General features: G+C 32.7%; 2 protein-coding genes and 1 pseudogene across 3 annotated transcripts; all 3 read right to left on the bottom strand.

Moving 5' to 3' along the window:
* Positions 1 to 243: 243 nt before the first annotated feature.
* On the bottom strand, positions 244 to 4,299 carry LOC149249502 (cysteine-rich receptor-like protein kinase 44 pseudogene; annotated as a pseudogene). Its single transcript, XR_016265294.1, has 3 exons — positions 4,079 to 4,299; positions 3,632 to 3,782; positions 244 to 689 (listed from the first exon to the last, which is right to left on the bottom strand). The product of XR_016265294.1 is annotated as a cysteine-rich receptor-like protein kinase 44 pseudogene (transcript).
* A 72-nt stretch (positions 4,300 to 4,371) lies between these two features.
* Positions 4,372 to 6,101, bottom strand: LOC149249501 (cysteine-rich repeat secretory protein 38-like). The gene is made up of 2 exons (XM_089453248.1): positions 4,855 to 6,101; positions 4,372 to 4,523 (listed from the first exon to the last, which is right to left on the bottom strand). Exons 1-2 carry the CDS (start codon positions 5,849 to 5,851, stop codon positions 4,372 to 4,374), a joined length of 1,149 nt encoding a protein of 382 aa, XP_089309374.1. The 5' UTR covers positions 5,852 to 6,101.
* Positions 6,102 to 10,396: 4,295 nt separating this feature from the next.
* Positions 10,397 to 11,281, bottom strand: LOC149249500 (cysteine-rich repeat secretory protein 38-like). Its single transcript, XM_089453240.1, has one exon. The coding sequence runs from the start codon at positions 11,279 to 11,281 to the stop codon at positions 10,397 to 10,399; it is 885 nt and encodes a 294-aa protein (XP_089309366.1).
* Between the last annotated feature and the right edge of the window lie 7,194 nt (positions 11,282 to 18,475).

Below are 18,475 nucleotides of genomic sequence, written 5' to 3'. Positions count from 1 at the left end.
AAATAAATAAACAAACCTATCGCTCATGATTGGGTTATAAATATGATAGATATAGTTTAATTGTTTTAAATTTTGGTTTTTAAGCTACTTAGATGAAACAACTTTTGTTAAGATCGTGGTAGTTAAAATGTATTTTTGATTCACTACCAAAAAAAATATTCAAATGATATAAATTTCGCAACTTAGACTTATGATTCTACAAAAGAAAATATCATTTAACAAATATAATATATACACTTTACATTGAGTAACTCTCCAAAGGTGAAGAGAAAAGTGACCTCCATCACTCCATTATTTATACCAAGATGTCCAGAAATGTAAATTTTGCATTACCTAGGTGTCAATATAGTAATAGAAGTAGTGGCGTTCGATGGAAGAAGAGGATGAGCAATATGAAAAGATGATAGAGAGGAAGACGTGGCTGCCGACGAATGTGATAGCCTGATGCGGGAATCGGTGGAATGGGTATTTGGGGTTACATAAGCAGGCCTTGTGGGCTCTGGCAATGCCACGGAAGCAGTTGAAAGCATCAAAATAATTGTAGCCATTGGTGGACGAAGTGATGGATCAGCTTGTGTACACAAAAGGCCAACATGAATGCATCTCACGACTTGCTCTTCATTACATGTTTCAATGATTGTTGGATCAATAATTTGCACGCTATTTCCTCTAGTGTACGAATTCCACACCTGCATTTCATAAAATTTATATATGGTGATGAAGAGTTTCATAAGATTTAGTTCAATTTAGTATTATGGAAAATTATTATGAAATTCAATACATGAATTCATGCCAAATTAGATTAGCGAAACACATAATCTCATATTTCAACTAAGTGGTTTATTGATGAACTAAATAACATGGTCCAAAATCCTAAATATACTATTTAGATACACATGGTTTATTTAGAAGGTTAGAATGAGTAATTTTTATTTTAATATATATGTTTTATTTAGATATATTATTGCCCAGGAGAAATATAGTGAATGTTAGAATGAGTAATTTTTATTTGTATTATTTGAATATATTTTTAATTTTATTGAGTAGATATTTTTTTAGAAATACTTTTCTTTCAAATTTTATATTGTTAAATCTAAATGTATATGAGGAGATATTCTCCAACTATTTGATCAACCTTGTCTAATGCTAAGGAGGGGTGTCTATGACATGGATATGAGTGAGATCGATGAAATCATTGGTGGGTTGATGCTGAGATATTTGTTGTTCATGTTGTTAGTCTCTAAATTAAAGAAAATTGATTCAAATCGACTTTTTAGATATGACATTGATATAATGATTGATAGAAAATTGCAGAACCACACTTGCTAATGATAGTTGGTGCCAAATTGTGTGTGAATTAGTGTGAGAAATTTCCAAAGAGACTTAGGATATGTTTTTAGAGTTCATGACTTGTGAGATGAGAAGTTATGATGGGGGAATTATGTAAGCATCATTTCAATTTTAAATGTATTTTTATTATAAATTTTGAAAATTTAATAGATATAATGAAATCATTTATATTTGATAATTGCAACCAAAAAACATAAATTGAAATAAATCATGCTTCTGTGTTGTGTAAGTGTTGATGCTCTATTATGACATGGGTGAAACCAATCCACTATTTAATGCTATTGAGTGTAGGTTCTCCAAAGTAGCAAGTAGAGGAAGCTTTGACCAAGTTGGGATGGTCACAACGCATGTCAAAAGATAGGTTATGCATTGCTTGGTAAAAAAAATGGGATGGTCACAATGCATGTCAAAAGATAGGTTAAGCATTGCTTGGTAAAAAAAATTACGCTAGGCATGCTCCTGCAATTTCCAATGACAAAAGCACAACATACCTTTGCCCTAATGTGTTCATATGGTGAGATATGCGCCAACAACAAAACCATAGTTGATATTGATTTATAACCCATTTCTTCTGGGTGGTTATCCAAAATGGCATGTGAGTCCCATGAATAAGAAGTTAGTAGTAGCATCTCTAGAGTAGCAGCAAAGAAGATCCATATTAGGTGCATGGAAGTAGCGTGCTTGTCATACTGGAAGATAATATGAGATATCCACTAATTGGCTATTGTTTTAGAAGAAAGCTCTTGGAATGTTAACATAGTGTATGCCATTCTTGAGATGTTGATTTGAAGTTTGAATGATCACTATGTGGATGCCACTATTCATGTTCCCTTAAAGTGATAGTTGGTCACAACATGTTTCAGTGTTGGCAAAGCAGTGTTAAAAGATCTATTGATGGTGATATTTAGTGGTATGAAGATTATTTAATGTGTTCAAGTTGATAATGTACATGATGTGTTGACATTCAGATGGATATCTTTGTGTATTTGAGTTGATAACTTATTTGGTGTGTCCAAGTTGAATTGATGATGTAATGGTGTGCCCAAGAAAACAACTAAATGACCCCAGTTATAATGCATCCAAGTTGAGAGGTGTAGTCTTTATGGTGAATAGGTGGGTGCAACTTAAGTAGAATGTTTATATGTGCATCCTTGTTCTTAGGTATATAAGTCAAACTAATCATTCTCTCTTGCTTAAGCATGAGGTTAGCTAATGCATATCCATATAGCATAGTTATGTTGAGTCCCTAAAATGACCACATATTTTATTTCCGTGAAGGAGGAGTTTGTTCACCTATATAGGAACTTTCTTAACTCTTGGAGAAATGGGTTATGTGTCAATTGAATGCTTCAAGAGTGGACCATATGTTCCTTGTGGACTCATGATGATGTTATGGGACAAAGACCTATATACACATTCTTTTGTATGTTAGAATGAACTAAGACTCAAGGGACAAGTGTCAACATAGAGTGAGAGTATTCATTACACTAGTTAGCTCTTGGAAGGTCAATGGAATCAATTGCACATTTAAGGGGAGTTCATCAGGAAGTTGAATGAACCATATACCACATTCTATTATATGAGTAGCTAAAACAATTAGGTACTCATGTATTTCAAGTGATGGTTGTCCTTTTATATAGAATTTTAGCAAATAGTGATGTCTACAAGAAGAAAGTCTCTAGTTGCATCAAAAGAAAAACTTTGTTATAAGAGGTATCTTGAGTAAGCATTTATTGCAAAGAATTAGAGGTTGATGAACAGGCCATCCTGAAGTTGATTGCAGATTCCTCGAATATTCGAGAATCCGACGGACATGGGCATGGTCAATTTTTTGACCGCGCCCATGTCCGTCGGATTCCTGAATATTCGGGAATTGTAGATCTACAATCGACTTAAGCTCACCATGATGAACATCTATTTTGAAACAAATGAATGCCGCCTAGTTATCTTATGTGTGATACTTAGCTATAGTAAAAATTATGGTTATAATGTATTCATCAATGTAAAATAGAGTTTGTCTTCAAATAAATAATTTGCTTCTAAACTAAATATGAAATATTCTATCTCATTTTAATTTAGTACTAAGATATTTCTCAATAAATTATTAATGTACCAAAATAATATGTTTATCTTAAAAGGGAAACTTGACCTATTTATAAATAACTTTTAATCTATTTATAGATAACTTTGTTGGCTATTATATCGCACTAATTATTTTTATGGATAAATAATGTTTACCGCTGCATTTTTTAAAACCCAAAACAATGTCACAGTATCTTACCCAACCGAGGAGAATCTCCATTTCAGATGACAAATTAAAGTCTGTATTTTTTCTTCCCGTCACAATTTCAAGAAGAACAACGCCAAAGCTATAGACATCAACTTTGACAGATAGTTGTCCCCACAGAGCGTACTCTGGTGCCATATACCCACTGCACATCCAATTTACAATGGCAAAGACTCAGTAACGAAAATTTAAGGAAATCTATTTCGAAACGAAACTGCTTGAGCAGGATAATAAGATAAAAATATCTTGGATAAAGATAATATTTTTATATCCATTATAAATTTCAATAATATATGAAAGATAGCAACAGCTAGATCGATTTCAAGAATGTCAATTGCATCCATTTCAAGAAGGTACAATTACAAAAAAACAGTGGAAACTCAAATTGTTAAGCATTTGACGGTGTGTCAGAATAGAGTGACGCTTGTGTTAAAATCTTACAGAGTTCCAGCCGCTCTCGTGCTGACGTGGGTTTCATCTTCAGAAAAAAGTTTGGCTAACCCGAAATCTGCTATCTTAGGATTCAGGTTCTCGTCCAACAAGATATTACTTGCTTTGATATCTCGATGAACAATCCGCAGTTGAGAATCCTGGTGAAGATACAGAATTTTAGTTAGAAAATGTAATTTATTGTGAAGCAGTTCGTTTTTCTCTCTCTCCATCAAAATACATGAGCAATCTGCCCGGACACTAGTATAATTCAAGATATTTTTTCATAAAGAAGCAGAAACTTTCTAATGAGCGTATGTTACCTTGTATACAGACCCAAATCCTCCCTCCCCAAGTTTGTTATCATCATGAAAATTTGCTGTAGCAGTTACCAATGTTTTCTTCTTAAACAATATTTGTCGATTGGTAAGTACGTGGCTCTCCAATCGTCCATCATCTATACAATGAAAATACAGAGCTATGTCAGAAAATATTATATATATAGTTTTAAAAAAATATAAACTTCTATATAAATCATTTTTAAAATAAAAAATAAACTATTTAACTAAAAAATTCTTATACCTTTTATATTTTGGACCTCAGCTTAAGCATATTTTCAGAATTATTTTGTATAAAATTCAACGATTATTTTGTATAAAATTCAACAACGATTTATTGATCAAAATGCATGACAGACTCATATTTTATAGCGATCCTATCATAATTTCGCACTCGCATAGTAGAGATCCATTCTATATATTTTGCATTTAAGTTAAGAGATCCAATACCTTGGCGTCGTCTTCGAAATATGGCAGACTTCAATCTTCTCCCGTATGCGAACAGACACACAAACGATACGAGAAGCAAGCCGCCCACAGAACCTAAAATTATGGGCATTTTGTTTGAAGCATTATCCGTAGGCGCAGGGGAGGGCAGTACTGGAGGCGCAGGGGAGGGCAGTGCAGGGGAGGGCAGTACTGGAGGCGCAGTGGAGGGTGGAGGCGCTGTGGAACCAAAGAAATTGTATCTTTCATAGTGAACTTTGCAGCTTCCAATATAAGCCTGAACTCCTTCATATCCGGCATAAGTTGTGACTATATTATCGATTGTGGTTGTTAGGCATCTTCTGCAGTCGTCAGAAGATATATCTTTCCAGCACTGGACCGTACTATAAATGTTTCGAGACAAGGAGTCTGTAATTGATCCCGAAGCATATAATCCAGATCTAGATGTTGCTTCACCTGACAAATTGTTAAGTAGCCTCTTAAGAGCCGCGTTAAAGACACCAGGGCTCGAAACATTCTGTTGAATGTAACGATATTTTGCACCATAATCCACTAAACCGAAGAAATTACTGTTTTCATAACGCAAGTAGCAATCTTCTAACCAAACTCTCTTCCCGATGGAATTCCCACAAACTTGTCGAACGGCAGCGATTGCTTTTTGCGAACAATTGTGGCATTGTTGGGCTGTTGCGTATCCATCACACTGCAGAAGGCCATATATTTGGTCAGGGCTTTGTCCATATACAGAAATGTTAAACCCTGTTTGGGAAGTGTGTTGAACAAGATTATTCAACACTGTATTCAGATTGCTCTCAAATTTACTCCCTTTTGTATAGTTATGGCCGTTGCACATACATGGTGGTGTCTCTGCGTTGCAAATTTGTCCAGGAAGAGTAATGATGAAGGCCGGAACAACAAATATGTAGAATAGCACAATAATTTGCAGAAGAGAGCATCTAGAATCGCTTGCATGGAAGCCGATATTCGTAGGAATGGCCATGGTTATTGGACACGAATGTTACCCAACATTACCCAACATTAATAAATGGACAAATAGCAGCCCCATAGAAGGTTATGTAGTTTTGAGGGTTACCTCTGATGGTTATGATCTAAACCTTAAACCTATAACAAGGTTTAGAAATCAGTACCTTATAATATGATCTCAAATCCGAACCATTAATATGATCTCAGCCTATAATATGACCTCAAATCCGAACCTATAATATAATGTCAACCTATAATATGATCTCAAATCCGAACCATTGAAATGACTAAGGGCATGAATGGTCTGTTTCAACCACCGAAGGAAAGAAAAATGAAGCCATTGAATAGTTTCTGGAAAGTTACTTGCACTGCGACCGAAGGCGCCCACCACTGAATGACCGAAGCCGCCCACCGCTGACTTTCCTTGGTACGATATGGAAAAACGAGCCATTGAACAGTTTCTGGAAAGTTACTTGCACTGTATTTTCATTAGCACGATTTGACAGACAGATTGTTAGTTATGGGGCATCAATCAAGTATAATAAATATAAGCTCTTTATTATCAATATATTATTTGTTGGAGGCAAATATGAAAACTATCTAAATAGTTTTTTACATAATAGAATTAAGTGGCAATCAATTTTGATAATAGAATTACCAACGTTCCTAAACAAGAAAAACTTTTCCTAAGTTGATGGACTTTATTATAATAGTCAAATGTCTATGCCAAAATAATACTAATTAATAACGCCAAGCCAAAATTGAGTCAAATGTGTCCCAGAAAAATCTTACTCAATAATAACGCCAACCCAAAGGCAAAGGCAAAGGCAGAGGCAGAGGCAAAGGGAAGATGGATCGACAAGTCTTCGGAGTGGAAATATTTTCTTGTAGAAATTGAGTGGTAAGAAATTTAAAACATTTTTGTTGACCCTCCTATTTAGAACCAACTGTTCACTTTGTAGACCTGCCATAGAGACATGACACGACAGGTTGGTTACAGAGACAGACATGTGCTAGGCTGAGATTTTGACAGACACGTGGTAGGCTTACATGATGAGATTTTGACAGACACGTGGTAGGCTTACATGATGAGATTTTGACAGACACGTGGTGATGAGTTAGAGAGAGGGACATTTACGTGTCAAAGTGCCAGCTTTTAATTCGTTGAAACTGAGGGAAGGGGCACCACGTCGGCACTCACCTACCTCCGACCCCTTCCAGAACATTGTTTGTTTTTGGTTGGTCTCCCTTTCCCTCATGGACACGCCCCGCAAAAGCAACCGCCTTTTCCTCATGGATACGCTCATTCATCTCATTCGGTGAAACCACGAAACATTCAACGGAGCTCACGGTTTTGGGTCAACACGCTTCCGTTTCGCATGTGAACGCAGACACAAGTGTAATTGACAATTAAATGAAAACTATCTAAATAGAAAAATTCAGTCATTGAACAGTTTCTGGAAAGTTACTTGCACTGTGACGTGTATTTACATTGGCACGATATGACTGAAGCCCCCCACCACTGAATGAAAGAAAAAAAATTCAGTCATTGAACAGTTTCTGGAAAGGTAGTTGCACTGGGACTCGTCTATTTTCCTTGGCACGATATGACCCCATTCATGATTTTTTAAACTTAATTCCTGCGAAAGAGTTCACTAATTATAATTAAATCTGTAGATCTAGGATTTTAATATATTATTAAATTTGCTACAATGAATTATTCATAAAATATCCAAATGTTTTAATTATTCACCGAATTCGTTGACCGTTATCAACTCAAAGTACTAGTAATAGTAATCGTTCATGTTTTAATCATTCACGAAATTAAATTTGTTGAGTCATGCTTTTGAAATACATGAAGATTTTGAACAATATCCTACCCAATACCGCGTAGTGGGAGCCAACTTGCCTTGAGACTAGAAAGGATTTTCAGTGGTTTTCATCTTGCCTTTTAGTCTTTTTCAACATCAATCCTTTGTAGTCTTCCATGACCGAGACTTCAAAAAAGATGCGCAGGAAGCGTTTCGGGTTGGAATTTGACAGACAGATGGTTAGTTATGGGGCATCAATCAAGTATATTAAATATTTGCTTTTTATTATCAATATATTATTTATTTGTTGGAGGTAAATATGAAAATTAGGTAAATTGTTTTTTTTTCATAATTTTTTTTAATTCAAATATTGATCCAAGGTAAAGGCTAAGTTAGATATTTGATTGGTATATAAGACTTTTTGTTTGTGGGATAAGGGAATCACTACTAAGTCCATTAAAGCATACATATTTTACCCTTTTCTAATTTTGGATATATGACCCCTTATACGGAAACATATAATCTTAACCATTAGACCTACTCAACTAATATATTATTCAAAAATATTTATATGGGAGTCTTTTACCATATATATATATATATATATATATATAAAAGTAGGTTTACTTTCAGATATACCAAAATTTACTAATATCTTATTATGATTTACTAACCATTTTTTTTATTTTTTTATTTTTTTGGTAGGTAAGCACCCACGGGCGATTTGAACCAGTGACACCAGTAACCTATCACAAGGAGTGCCTTAACAATGCACCCATTCACTGTCAATCCAAAGCCCAAGGGGCTAACCATTTTTTATATTCAACTAAAAAGAAATTTACTGTTTTTTGTTTTATTACTTTTACTTATGAGATAGGTGATTTATTTATTGGATATGTAATTAATATTATAATTTTATCTTATTTACAAATAGTCTGAGAAAAGTATAATTACACTGAAAAAAAAAATTAATTTATAAATAAAATATTAAATAAGATATTAATATAGATTTTAAATTAAACATTAACACAATTATTTAATTTGTAATTGATAAATGTGAATAAGATTAAGAAGTTTGAAAGTCACAACAAATGAGCCAACCACCTTGAACAACTTAATTTAAATCTAGGCTAAATGAATTAAATATATGAGACAAACTTTTCCCTAAATCCTCACATTTATATAATTAAATTTTTATTAATCACATTAAATATAACATTTTAAGATACATTCTTAAAAGCTCCATTTTCAACCTTTTAAATTTTGAGAATATATATTAACTATTTAATATTTTCTATACTATATATATATATTTTATATATATTAACAATTTAATATTTTTTTAAAACTCTATTTTATATTCAAGTAATGTGAGTCTTGATTGTTATGTATAACCATTCTGTTGACTAGCTGTGGAGCATCTAAGTCATCAAATCAAAAGCCACACCAACTATTAGCATGGTTGGTCTTTTGTTCACAAAAGTTAGCTAATGAACTTTTCACCATAAAATGCTTTAATAAAACATGATATCTTTATCTACTCTAAATTGAGTGAGTTCTCTAGTACTTCAGGTTCAATATAACCATAATAGATCAATCTTAAGTACGGATCTAACATGAGCCTAGAGGGATCAAATTTCTTCACGTACAAACTTTTTTAGAGTGTAAAATACAATGTGTTATTTTTCATTGTTTAAATTGTATTTTTGAATGCTAAATATACTATATATATAGGACCAAATAAAAATTTTAACCATAAAAACTTTTTTTATATATACATTTTTTTAACTTCTAATTACTTTATATTATTTTTCTATTTTGAACATAATTTTTAATTTTTAATTTATTTTAAAGAGTCACAAAGTGACAGATGGACAAACTTATACATCCCCCACTTTTTTTTTATATACATTTTTTAACTTCTAATTACTTTACATTATTTTTCTATTTTGAACATAATTTTTAATTTTTAATTTATTTTAAAGAGTCACAGATTAACTTATAGACAAACTTATACATCCCCTCTAACGAGTTGTAGATCAATAAACATCTCAAGTCAAATATAGTCATTAATTTTATAATATCAATAAACATCTCAACTCAAATATAATCATTAATTTAATAATATAAATTCAAAAATTTTATGTATAAGTTATTATCAATCAATTTCAATATTCAATTCATCATATGGCCAAAGAAGCTTTTTCATGTTAACAACGTTAAATAAAATATATATATATATATATATATATTTATAAGAAAAAATAGATTGAATGTTGTGAGCTTGGCTTTCATGTTGCAAACGCATATCTTCAACTGCTGCAAACTATTTTTATATTTATATTAATAATTTAATCGGTGAAGCAGAAGAGGAGATTATAATATTTGGAAATAAGTTTTTAACTTATTTTAGGAATATTTTAAAATCTATACCAGATAAAAATAAAAATAAAAAGACGTCAAACAAATTGATCCGCTTAAACATTACCAAACTCAGCAATTAAGATGAGGGCACTGCCAAAATCTGCCATCAAGATGAAGATGCATGTCATACGCTTTATTTCACGAGGATGCCCTAAATTTACAGATTATTTTAACACGATGAACAGACAATGAAGATCTAAGTGAGCACGATGAAAAAGGGAAATATAACACGATCCAAGTGAGCACGATGAAAAAGGGAAATATAACAAGATTTGGTATCGCCTTCTAAGTATGGGAAACTTCAATCTTCTGTGACTTGCGATCAGTCAAACGAATAACACGAAAAGCAAGCCGGCCGCAAGCCCTATAATTGCGCGTATTTTGTTTGAAGGCTTCTCTGACTGGTTCATCTGCGTACTATTGCTCGATGGTGGTCCTGAAATAGGCACCTTATTAGCTGGCGCTTCCACAGGGGAGGCTGAAGGCGCAGGGGAATCAAAGAAACTGTATGTTTCATAGCGAACTTTGCAGCTTCCAAGATAAGCCTCAACTCCTTCACATCCAGCATAAGTTGTGACGATATCATTGATTGTGGATGATAGGCATCTTGTGCAGTCGTCAGAAGATATATCTTTCCAGCACTGGACCGTACCATAAATGTTTCGAGACAAGGAGTCTGTAATTGATCCCGAAGCATATAATCCAGATCTAGATGTTGCTTCACCTGACAACTTGTGAAGTAGCCTCTTAAGAGCCGCGGTAAAGACACCAGGGCTCGAAACATTCTGTTGAGTGTAACGATATTTTACAGAAATATAATCGAGTCGACCGATGAAATTACCTCTTTCATAGCGTAAGTAGCAGACTTGTAACCAAACTCTACCCCCAATGGCATTTCCACAAACTTGTCGAAGGGCAGCGATTGCTTTTTGCGAGCAATTGTAGCATTGTTGGGCTGTTGCGTCTCCATCACACTGCAGAAGGCCATATATTTGGTCAGGGCTTTGGCCATATACAGAAATGTTAAACCCTGTTTGGGAAGTGTGTTGAACAAGATTATTCAACACTGTATTCAGATTGCTCTCAAAGTTACTCCCTTTTGTATAGTTATGGCCACGGTTGCACATGTATGGTGGTGTCTCTGCGTTGCAAATTTGTCGAGGAAGAGTAATGATGAAGGCCGACGCAGCAACTATGTAGAATAGCGTCATAGCTTGCCTGGTCAAGAAGAGGAGAGAGCATCTAGAATCCCTTGCGCGGAAGATCATGATATTCATAGGAATGGCCATGGTTATTGGACAATGGCCGAGAACCTCGAGTGCCTGGACCCAACATTAACAAACGGACAAATAGCAGCCCCTAGGGATGGTTATGTAGTTTTGAGGGTTACCTCTGGTGGTTATGATCTCAACCTATGGTTATGATCTCAACCTAGAATAAGGTTTAGAAATCAGTACCTAACAGAAAAATGTCTGGAAGTCAAGTCCGAAGTATTGAAATGGCTAATGGCATGAATTGTCTCTCGTGTTATTGAGAGAAAGAAAAATCCAAGCATTGAACAGTTTCTTGAAAGTTACTGGTCCCTTGGCCTCTCTGTCATTTATCTTCATGCTACTCCGCCTCAAATTCCGCACTTTGTTCTTCACGGTGAGACGTAGCAGTTGACCAGCATAGATCTATTTAATAGGAAATAGGAATCTCACACGAGCACAGAGGAATTTCATTTCTTCATTTTTAATTTTTAATTTTTAATATTTTTTATAACTAAATATTTTGTATAATTATTTTTTATTTTTATTTTTAGATTTTTTTTAAATTTTTATTTTGATAAATATGAGTAAAATTTTAATTTTAATGACAAACAAAATTAAATTATAAAATAAATCTCTAAACTAAAAAAACCCTTCAACTAAATTAAAAAACCTGCAACGAATTAAAAAATTCTGATGAAAAACGAGATTTCAATATATTTAAATTAATTAAAAAAAAGTTTAACACTATAGAACATAACCGTCTTCTTTTTAGATTGAAATAAAAAGGATACTAAATTGGCTTACCCGTCTTCTTTTTATATTAAAATAAAAAGGATAGTAAATAGGCTTATAATCGGTTTTTTTTCTTTATGTGTTATCTTTTATAAAATGTATTTGATAAGTTCACATGATAATCGTATTTTCAAGATTTTTTGTACCGTGTAGCCCACTATCTTACTTTCTAACCGTTATTTTGATTTGGCACTACATATACCCCAAAAGATGATAACAGTGTTTGTAGTGTGTTTTATGAAAAATATCTTTAAATGAAAAAAAAAAATTACTAGGTTTTTTAGCGATACTTCTTGGATAGTAAATCAGCAGTGTTGTTTTGTTTCTTGCATATATGGTCAAACTAAATGTGTTGGAAGGTGCTTACTAGTTTGATAGAATGGTTGCGCTGAAATGAGTGTAGTCCTTTACCGAGTATATGATGCCCTTAGCATCGTCATATATTTGAATTCTCTCCAAACTAAGCCATTTTGCCACTATCATGACCTCTTCTTTGTTGTTAGTGCCCTATCCACCTTCCCATCAGAAGCAGTTATTATTCATGAGGTGTACTTGAGGTTCTGCTTAAAAACACGATTTCAGTATATTTAAATTAATTAAAAAAAACAACACTATAGAACATAACTCTTAGAAGCAATTATTCATGAGGTGTAGATCAAGTGGTTTGTGTAGGGTTTAATCTTATCATGGAAGGGGTTGAGGATGAGACCAATTGCAAGAGATAAAAATTGGATTATCCGTGAGGATTAAGACATTCAACCTATACTAAAGCTAAATCTTATTCTCTTTTTATTGGTCTAGAATTGGCTTCCTCATGGTGAATCACCAAATTGGTGGTCTTAGAAGATTATGAGATAATCATAAAAGCTATGTAAAATCCAAAGGTAAATGTCCATTCACCCTTGAAACAAAACTTCATACTCAACTAGCAAGAAATCTAAAACTTTTAGGTAAACTTCTTCCATATATCCAATTTTTTTAATGAATGTGTTTATACTTTGGCTAAAGAAGCATCCTCCCTCCAATAAAGAGTTCTCATTCCCTCTTTGGGAGACCACGACTCCTGTATTACATAATTGATTTGTCTTATGCATCTAATCAAGCAAAAATGGGTGTTTTTTTCAATAATACACCACTCATTTGACTCATTAATTTATCTCGCTACATGTTTGACATATGTCACATCACACCATATTCCCCTTCCATGTTTGGTGGTAGTGGGTACTAGACCTTTGATGGCTCATATTCCTCTTCCATGTTTGTAGGTAGTGGGTACTATACCTATGAGGTCTTGATCCCCTCCATTTAATGCCCTCAAATGTTTTATGATTATCCCTAGAGGGATAATCTCGTCAGTTCGTGTGCTCAATAGTCCACCATATTTACAAGTGTTTCCTCCTTAGCATCGAGATGTTTCCTTTGGTTCTTTCCTTGTATGTTATTGGCCTCACTTGCATATTCAATTCAATCTAATTGGTATCTACAACTTCTCTTAAAAGACAAGGTTACACTATATTTAAAAAAATCATATAACATTACAAAACATAGCTCTCACTCCCAATTACTTATAAGGTGTAGATTAGTTGTTTTCTATGAGATTTCTTCCACATCAAGTATCATGTTTAAATGTCATGGAGAGGGATTGAGGGTGGGGTCAATTGTGAGGAAATCTCAATGTGGTACAAAAACCCTTTTCTCCGAAGTTCTAAAAATTATACAAGTACCTCTCTTCTCATAGCTAAAGTAAAGAAGAAAAGGGTTGAAATGGAGATATTAGACAACTTCAACTCAATCAAATTCAATCTTGATACCAAGGCATTAGTTTCATCATCAACACTCTATCAACATACAAAGAAATGATATCCATATTAAGAAAGGAGAATAATATGTTGAAAACAAAATGACACAAATGGTATTATAATTTGCAAATTTGGATTAATCACAGATTGGCTCCTCCATTCCAGTGGAAGAGGTTTTAGTTAATTAAGGCCAAGTAAATCAGGTTCAAGAATTATGTTTAAAAAAAACAATATCAAAGGAACTCAATATTGGGTGAATCTAGAGTTAAATCGGCAATATATAAAGGCTTATTTAATGTGTCGTAAGGTTAAATTACTCTAATGCTCATATGTAAGGATTTATACTAATAGTTTTCTAGGAATTCAATAGCCCTTCAATACTTACTTTTTTCAAGGAAGGTAGTAAATCTGAGAATTTCTTTTATTCAAAGTCGTTTGAGCATATTTTCTCATTGTTTCATGATGTATTTATACTATAAATCGTAACCACTTCTATTAAAAAAAGAAAAATAATACTTATAATTAATTACAAACATATGTTTCAATGAGATTAGACAATAACTAAAATTAACTTATTTTATTTTAAAGACATTTTTAAAAATGTATCTTTATCTTGTTTTAGTCTCCATTAAGTTCACCATAATTTGAATTAAAAAATAAACATAAAAATAATGTAAGCCTTCTTACGTTGAACTGTTGTGGCCAAACTCCCCTCTTTCCATTTTGTATTTCCTCCTCTACTCTATTATTTAGTGGTTTTCCATCCCTATTCTTCTCCATTCACCCCCTTGTCTTCATGAGGAAGAATAGTAGTCTCCCTCTTCTTCTCCAAAACTTTGGGGTCAATCAAAAGTTTTGTATACAAAATTAAAACCTCCAATAAATCACTCATAAGGTACCATGGGCCCATCTTATTGGAGAATTCCAAGCATTTTCAGTTAAATCTGTCACCATAAAATATATTAAATATTAAGGAGAAAATTTGGAGTTCAAATGTTCAACCTTTTGGCCTTTTTCACTATAATCCAACAATACGATTCTTGGTAAGGTTGCATTTTTTCATATTTTAATTGTAATTTGAATGTAGATATGGATTCAACACCCTGGAAAACCTCTGGGGCACTTAGATCTATTAGGAGAATTTTGAGGCTAAAATGGGGCTTCTAAGAAAATAATAAAATAAAACATGAAGTTTCAAAGAAAAAAAAGTAAAACTATCTTTTTCAATTGTATTTTCATCTCATCTTTGTAAAGGTTTGCTCAAATGTCAAGTATAGCCCCCCTTAGATATGAAATTTAATTCCACATTCAATGAGTACCCATTCTAAATAGTTGTTAGTGGAACCATACCAAAAAAATTGAAAACACATGAAAAATGTAGGTTTCTACAATTGACATTTGAGTAAAACTATAAAGGGATAAGCCAAAAATACAATTGAAAAAAGTATTCGTCGTTTCCTTCCCAAAATATTTACCCCATTGGGATGATATCATCATCTTGAATCTAAGCCCCGTGGGTTAGCTCAATTAGTTGAGTCCTCGTCGTTAAAACACATTTGCTATAGAGAGGTCACATGTTCAATTCTTTCGACATTCTCGGGGTCACAATCTGTGATTATGCTGAGAGGAAGTGATCCATTTGGGTGGATATTCTTGGTACAAATATTTTGTGGACATATTGATCACAAATCTTTGGAGCCTATGAACCACATAGAAAAAAATCATCATCTTGAACCTTATTGGTTCTTTTAAAGTTAATTTTGCTAGTACATTTTTTTATTTCAGGCCTTTTTATCTCAAAATTCCCCTAATGGTATAAAATTAACAAGCTAAACTACAATTCTAACCATTTCTAGTTGGATTTTGGAAAAAATTATTAAAATAACTATCTAAAAAAGTGATGAAAATTTGAACATTTAGATTGTACCATGGGAAAATATGACCACTAATTTAAATTGTCAATAAAACCACATGGGATAAATACCTCGGGTCCCATGAACAATTTTATCAAAGAACAAAAATCCATGGCAACATGGACTATAGGATGAAAAGATTCAAATGGTGGAGGATATATTGTAGCATGACCTACTTTCAATGGCAATCCAAAACAAAGAATTGCAAAGGATAAACAACCATTATCCATCCTTCTATGCCACACTAAACATTGTGGGAGGGGGTGTATAGGCATTTGGAAATGCCTGTACACCACCTGCACAATGTTTAATGATACATAGTAGGGTGGATATTGTTAGCCCAAAGGAAAAGCATTATCAAGTTGAAGTGATTAGATAATTTAGAAAATGTGGGTTGTTTCCCCCTTCTTTTCACCCAACAAAACTTTGACCTCTTGAATACTTTATGTTTGTTCGATGGAAACCCCAAAAATGGTTTGATCCTCTTGGAAAACCCATTAATTCTCATAGCCAAACCTTTTTGCATCTAGTCTATGATAACATCAAAGTCCTCAAATGAAAGAAAAAATACATCTAAGGTTTTTAATCATTCCTTTCTATATGATAAAAGGCCTCAGCATCAAACTTTCCAAATAAAAACAAAAGCTAAGTCCCACCCACATGGTTGACAAAAAAATCATGAAAAAGTTGAGTGATTTGTTTTAGAACTACTATGAGAGTCCAAGCCCTTATGTTTCCAATGAACCAAATATTCCTTTGTTCCTTAGCCTCTCGTCTTCTTGAAATTCTTCTCTTCTAAAATTTTTGCAATCTCATCCCTTTCACACACAATGATGTGCTTATTGAGTCACAAAAATATTATCTTTTCCCTTCCTTTTCCCTTCATTTTCCCTAGATTTTTAACCCTTCTTTGTTTTTTTAAACCTTGTTTTAATCCATTTTTATGCTTATATGTGGCAATATTTTCAAATGCATTTATTTTAGTATGTTAGATGAATTTATGACTAAATATTACAAAAATAACATACTTTTTCTTATCTTTGACTATTGGGCTAGCTTTCTGATGATTTCAAGGACATTTATAACTTATAACCATACATTTTTTTAGTATGTTAGATGAATTTATGACTAAATATTACAAAAATAACATACTTTTTCTTATCTTTGAATATTGGGCTAGCTTGCAGATGATTTCAAGGACATTTATAACTTATAATCATACATTTTTTTTTTTCATTTAGCTCCAAATTTGAATTTCCTATTCAACCATTGAAAAATTGTGAGGATTTGGGGTGATCATTCAAATATCTTAGATATGGAAAGAATTTTGGAGCTCTTTATAATGTTTTTATAAAATGTCTTAGAGATATTCATGAGAAGATAAATTTAGAGATATTTGTTGGCTAATTATTAGCAAATGACTGTAATTACATGAGAGATTTATGTATCCAAATTTATTATTGATTGTGTTAGTTTCAAAGAAAGTTTATATATAAATAAGAGTCGCTTCTTCATTTCAAAGGAGGACTCTTGGAGCATATATTCAATTTATGATGGAATAGAATACAATCTCTTAATATTTCCTTTCACATAGATTTCCATTCTCTAGTTTTAGATGTAAGATGTTTTGATTTACTTTATGATGTAGTTAATTTTCTTTCTTGTTCTTGTGACATTAAGCTCAATCCAAATAGATCACGGTGGTTTTTTATTTCAATTTATATATCCTTTTATGCAATTCAATTTCACGAACAACATTATCTTTTGCAATTTAGATTAGTTTCATTTTAAGAAATGAATCATGAAAAGAAGAAGTGCCTAAATTATATGACATATAATTTGGTGACAATACGGTCTTAGTAGAATGATTGATGTTCAAATACATGATCATTGATAAGAATTATTAAGTTTGTGTTTGATTGATCAACCGTGGTGTATTTAATTTTCATAATTAATATCTATTCATCGAGTTATATTATGAAATATATCAGTTAGATTATTGTTGTAGAAGGTTTAGATCTTGAATATTAAGTCTCAAATACAACCTTATTTTCAGCACTCATGGATATAGTAAAGTATAATTTAGTGATGAATTTGTATTTTGTTTTATTTATTTGATTTGATAAAGTAGAATAAGCATTTTGCATTCTTGATAGATCATACTACAGATAATATAATTTAACACGTACCATGTTTGCATTTCACAATACTTTGAATTCATAATAAAGTGTAGGAGGATTTATACAAATAAATTTCCAGACAGTTATATTTCCAATTAGTGATATATTCATCCTCAACCAGTTTTCCTTCATGGAACTTGTATAAATCATCTAAACTGAAAGTTGGTGGAATGTCCAAGTCTTGAATAAACTCAAGAACATAAGCACTATCCAAAATATTTTAAAAGATCTTCCCTACCCACATCTTCTTCATTTTCACCTTATTATAGGTTCCCTTCAAAATCCTTTTGTTCCTTAAATGTGTTAATACAAGGTCTCCTTCCTCAAACCTCTTTATTCACCCTTTTCCAAATTGTTATAACCTTGGCTACTCCACTAAGCTACTACTGCACCTACTTGTGCACTTCCTTGATATGATTGATGACTTTACATCGACACTTCTATTGCTTGTTTCACGCAATCCTTCCA

The sequence above is a fragment of the Pinus tabuliformis genome, chromosome 7 (genome assembly GCF_031772625.1).
Source record: "Pinus tabuliformis cultivar Carrire ecotype Pingquan chromosome 7, CPIR1, whole genome shotgun sequence".
Classification (NCBI taxonomy): domain Eukaryota; kingdom Viridiplantae; phylum Streptophyta; class Pinopsida; order Pinales; family Pinaceae; genus Pinus; species Pinus tabuliformis.
The sequence above is the reverse complement of the archived record's forward strand: the minus strand, read 5'-3'. Positions and strand labels throughout refer to the sequence as shown.

Coding starts and splice junctions, on each gene's coding strand:
- LOC149249501 (XM_089453248.1), bottom strand. CDS start 5,851: ATGGCCATTCCTACGAATATCGGCTTCCATGCAAGCGATTCTAGATGC. Junction 4,524..4,854: donor ATTTCGAAGACGACGCCAAG/GTATTGGATCTC, acceptor TTCATTGTATAG/ATGATGGACGATTGGAGAGC.
- LOC149249500 (XM_089453240.1), bottom strand. CDS start 11,281: ATGACGCTATTCTACATAGTTGCTGCGTCGGCCTTCATCATTACTCTT.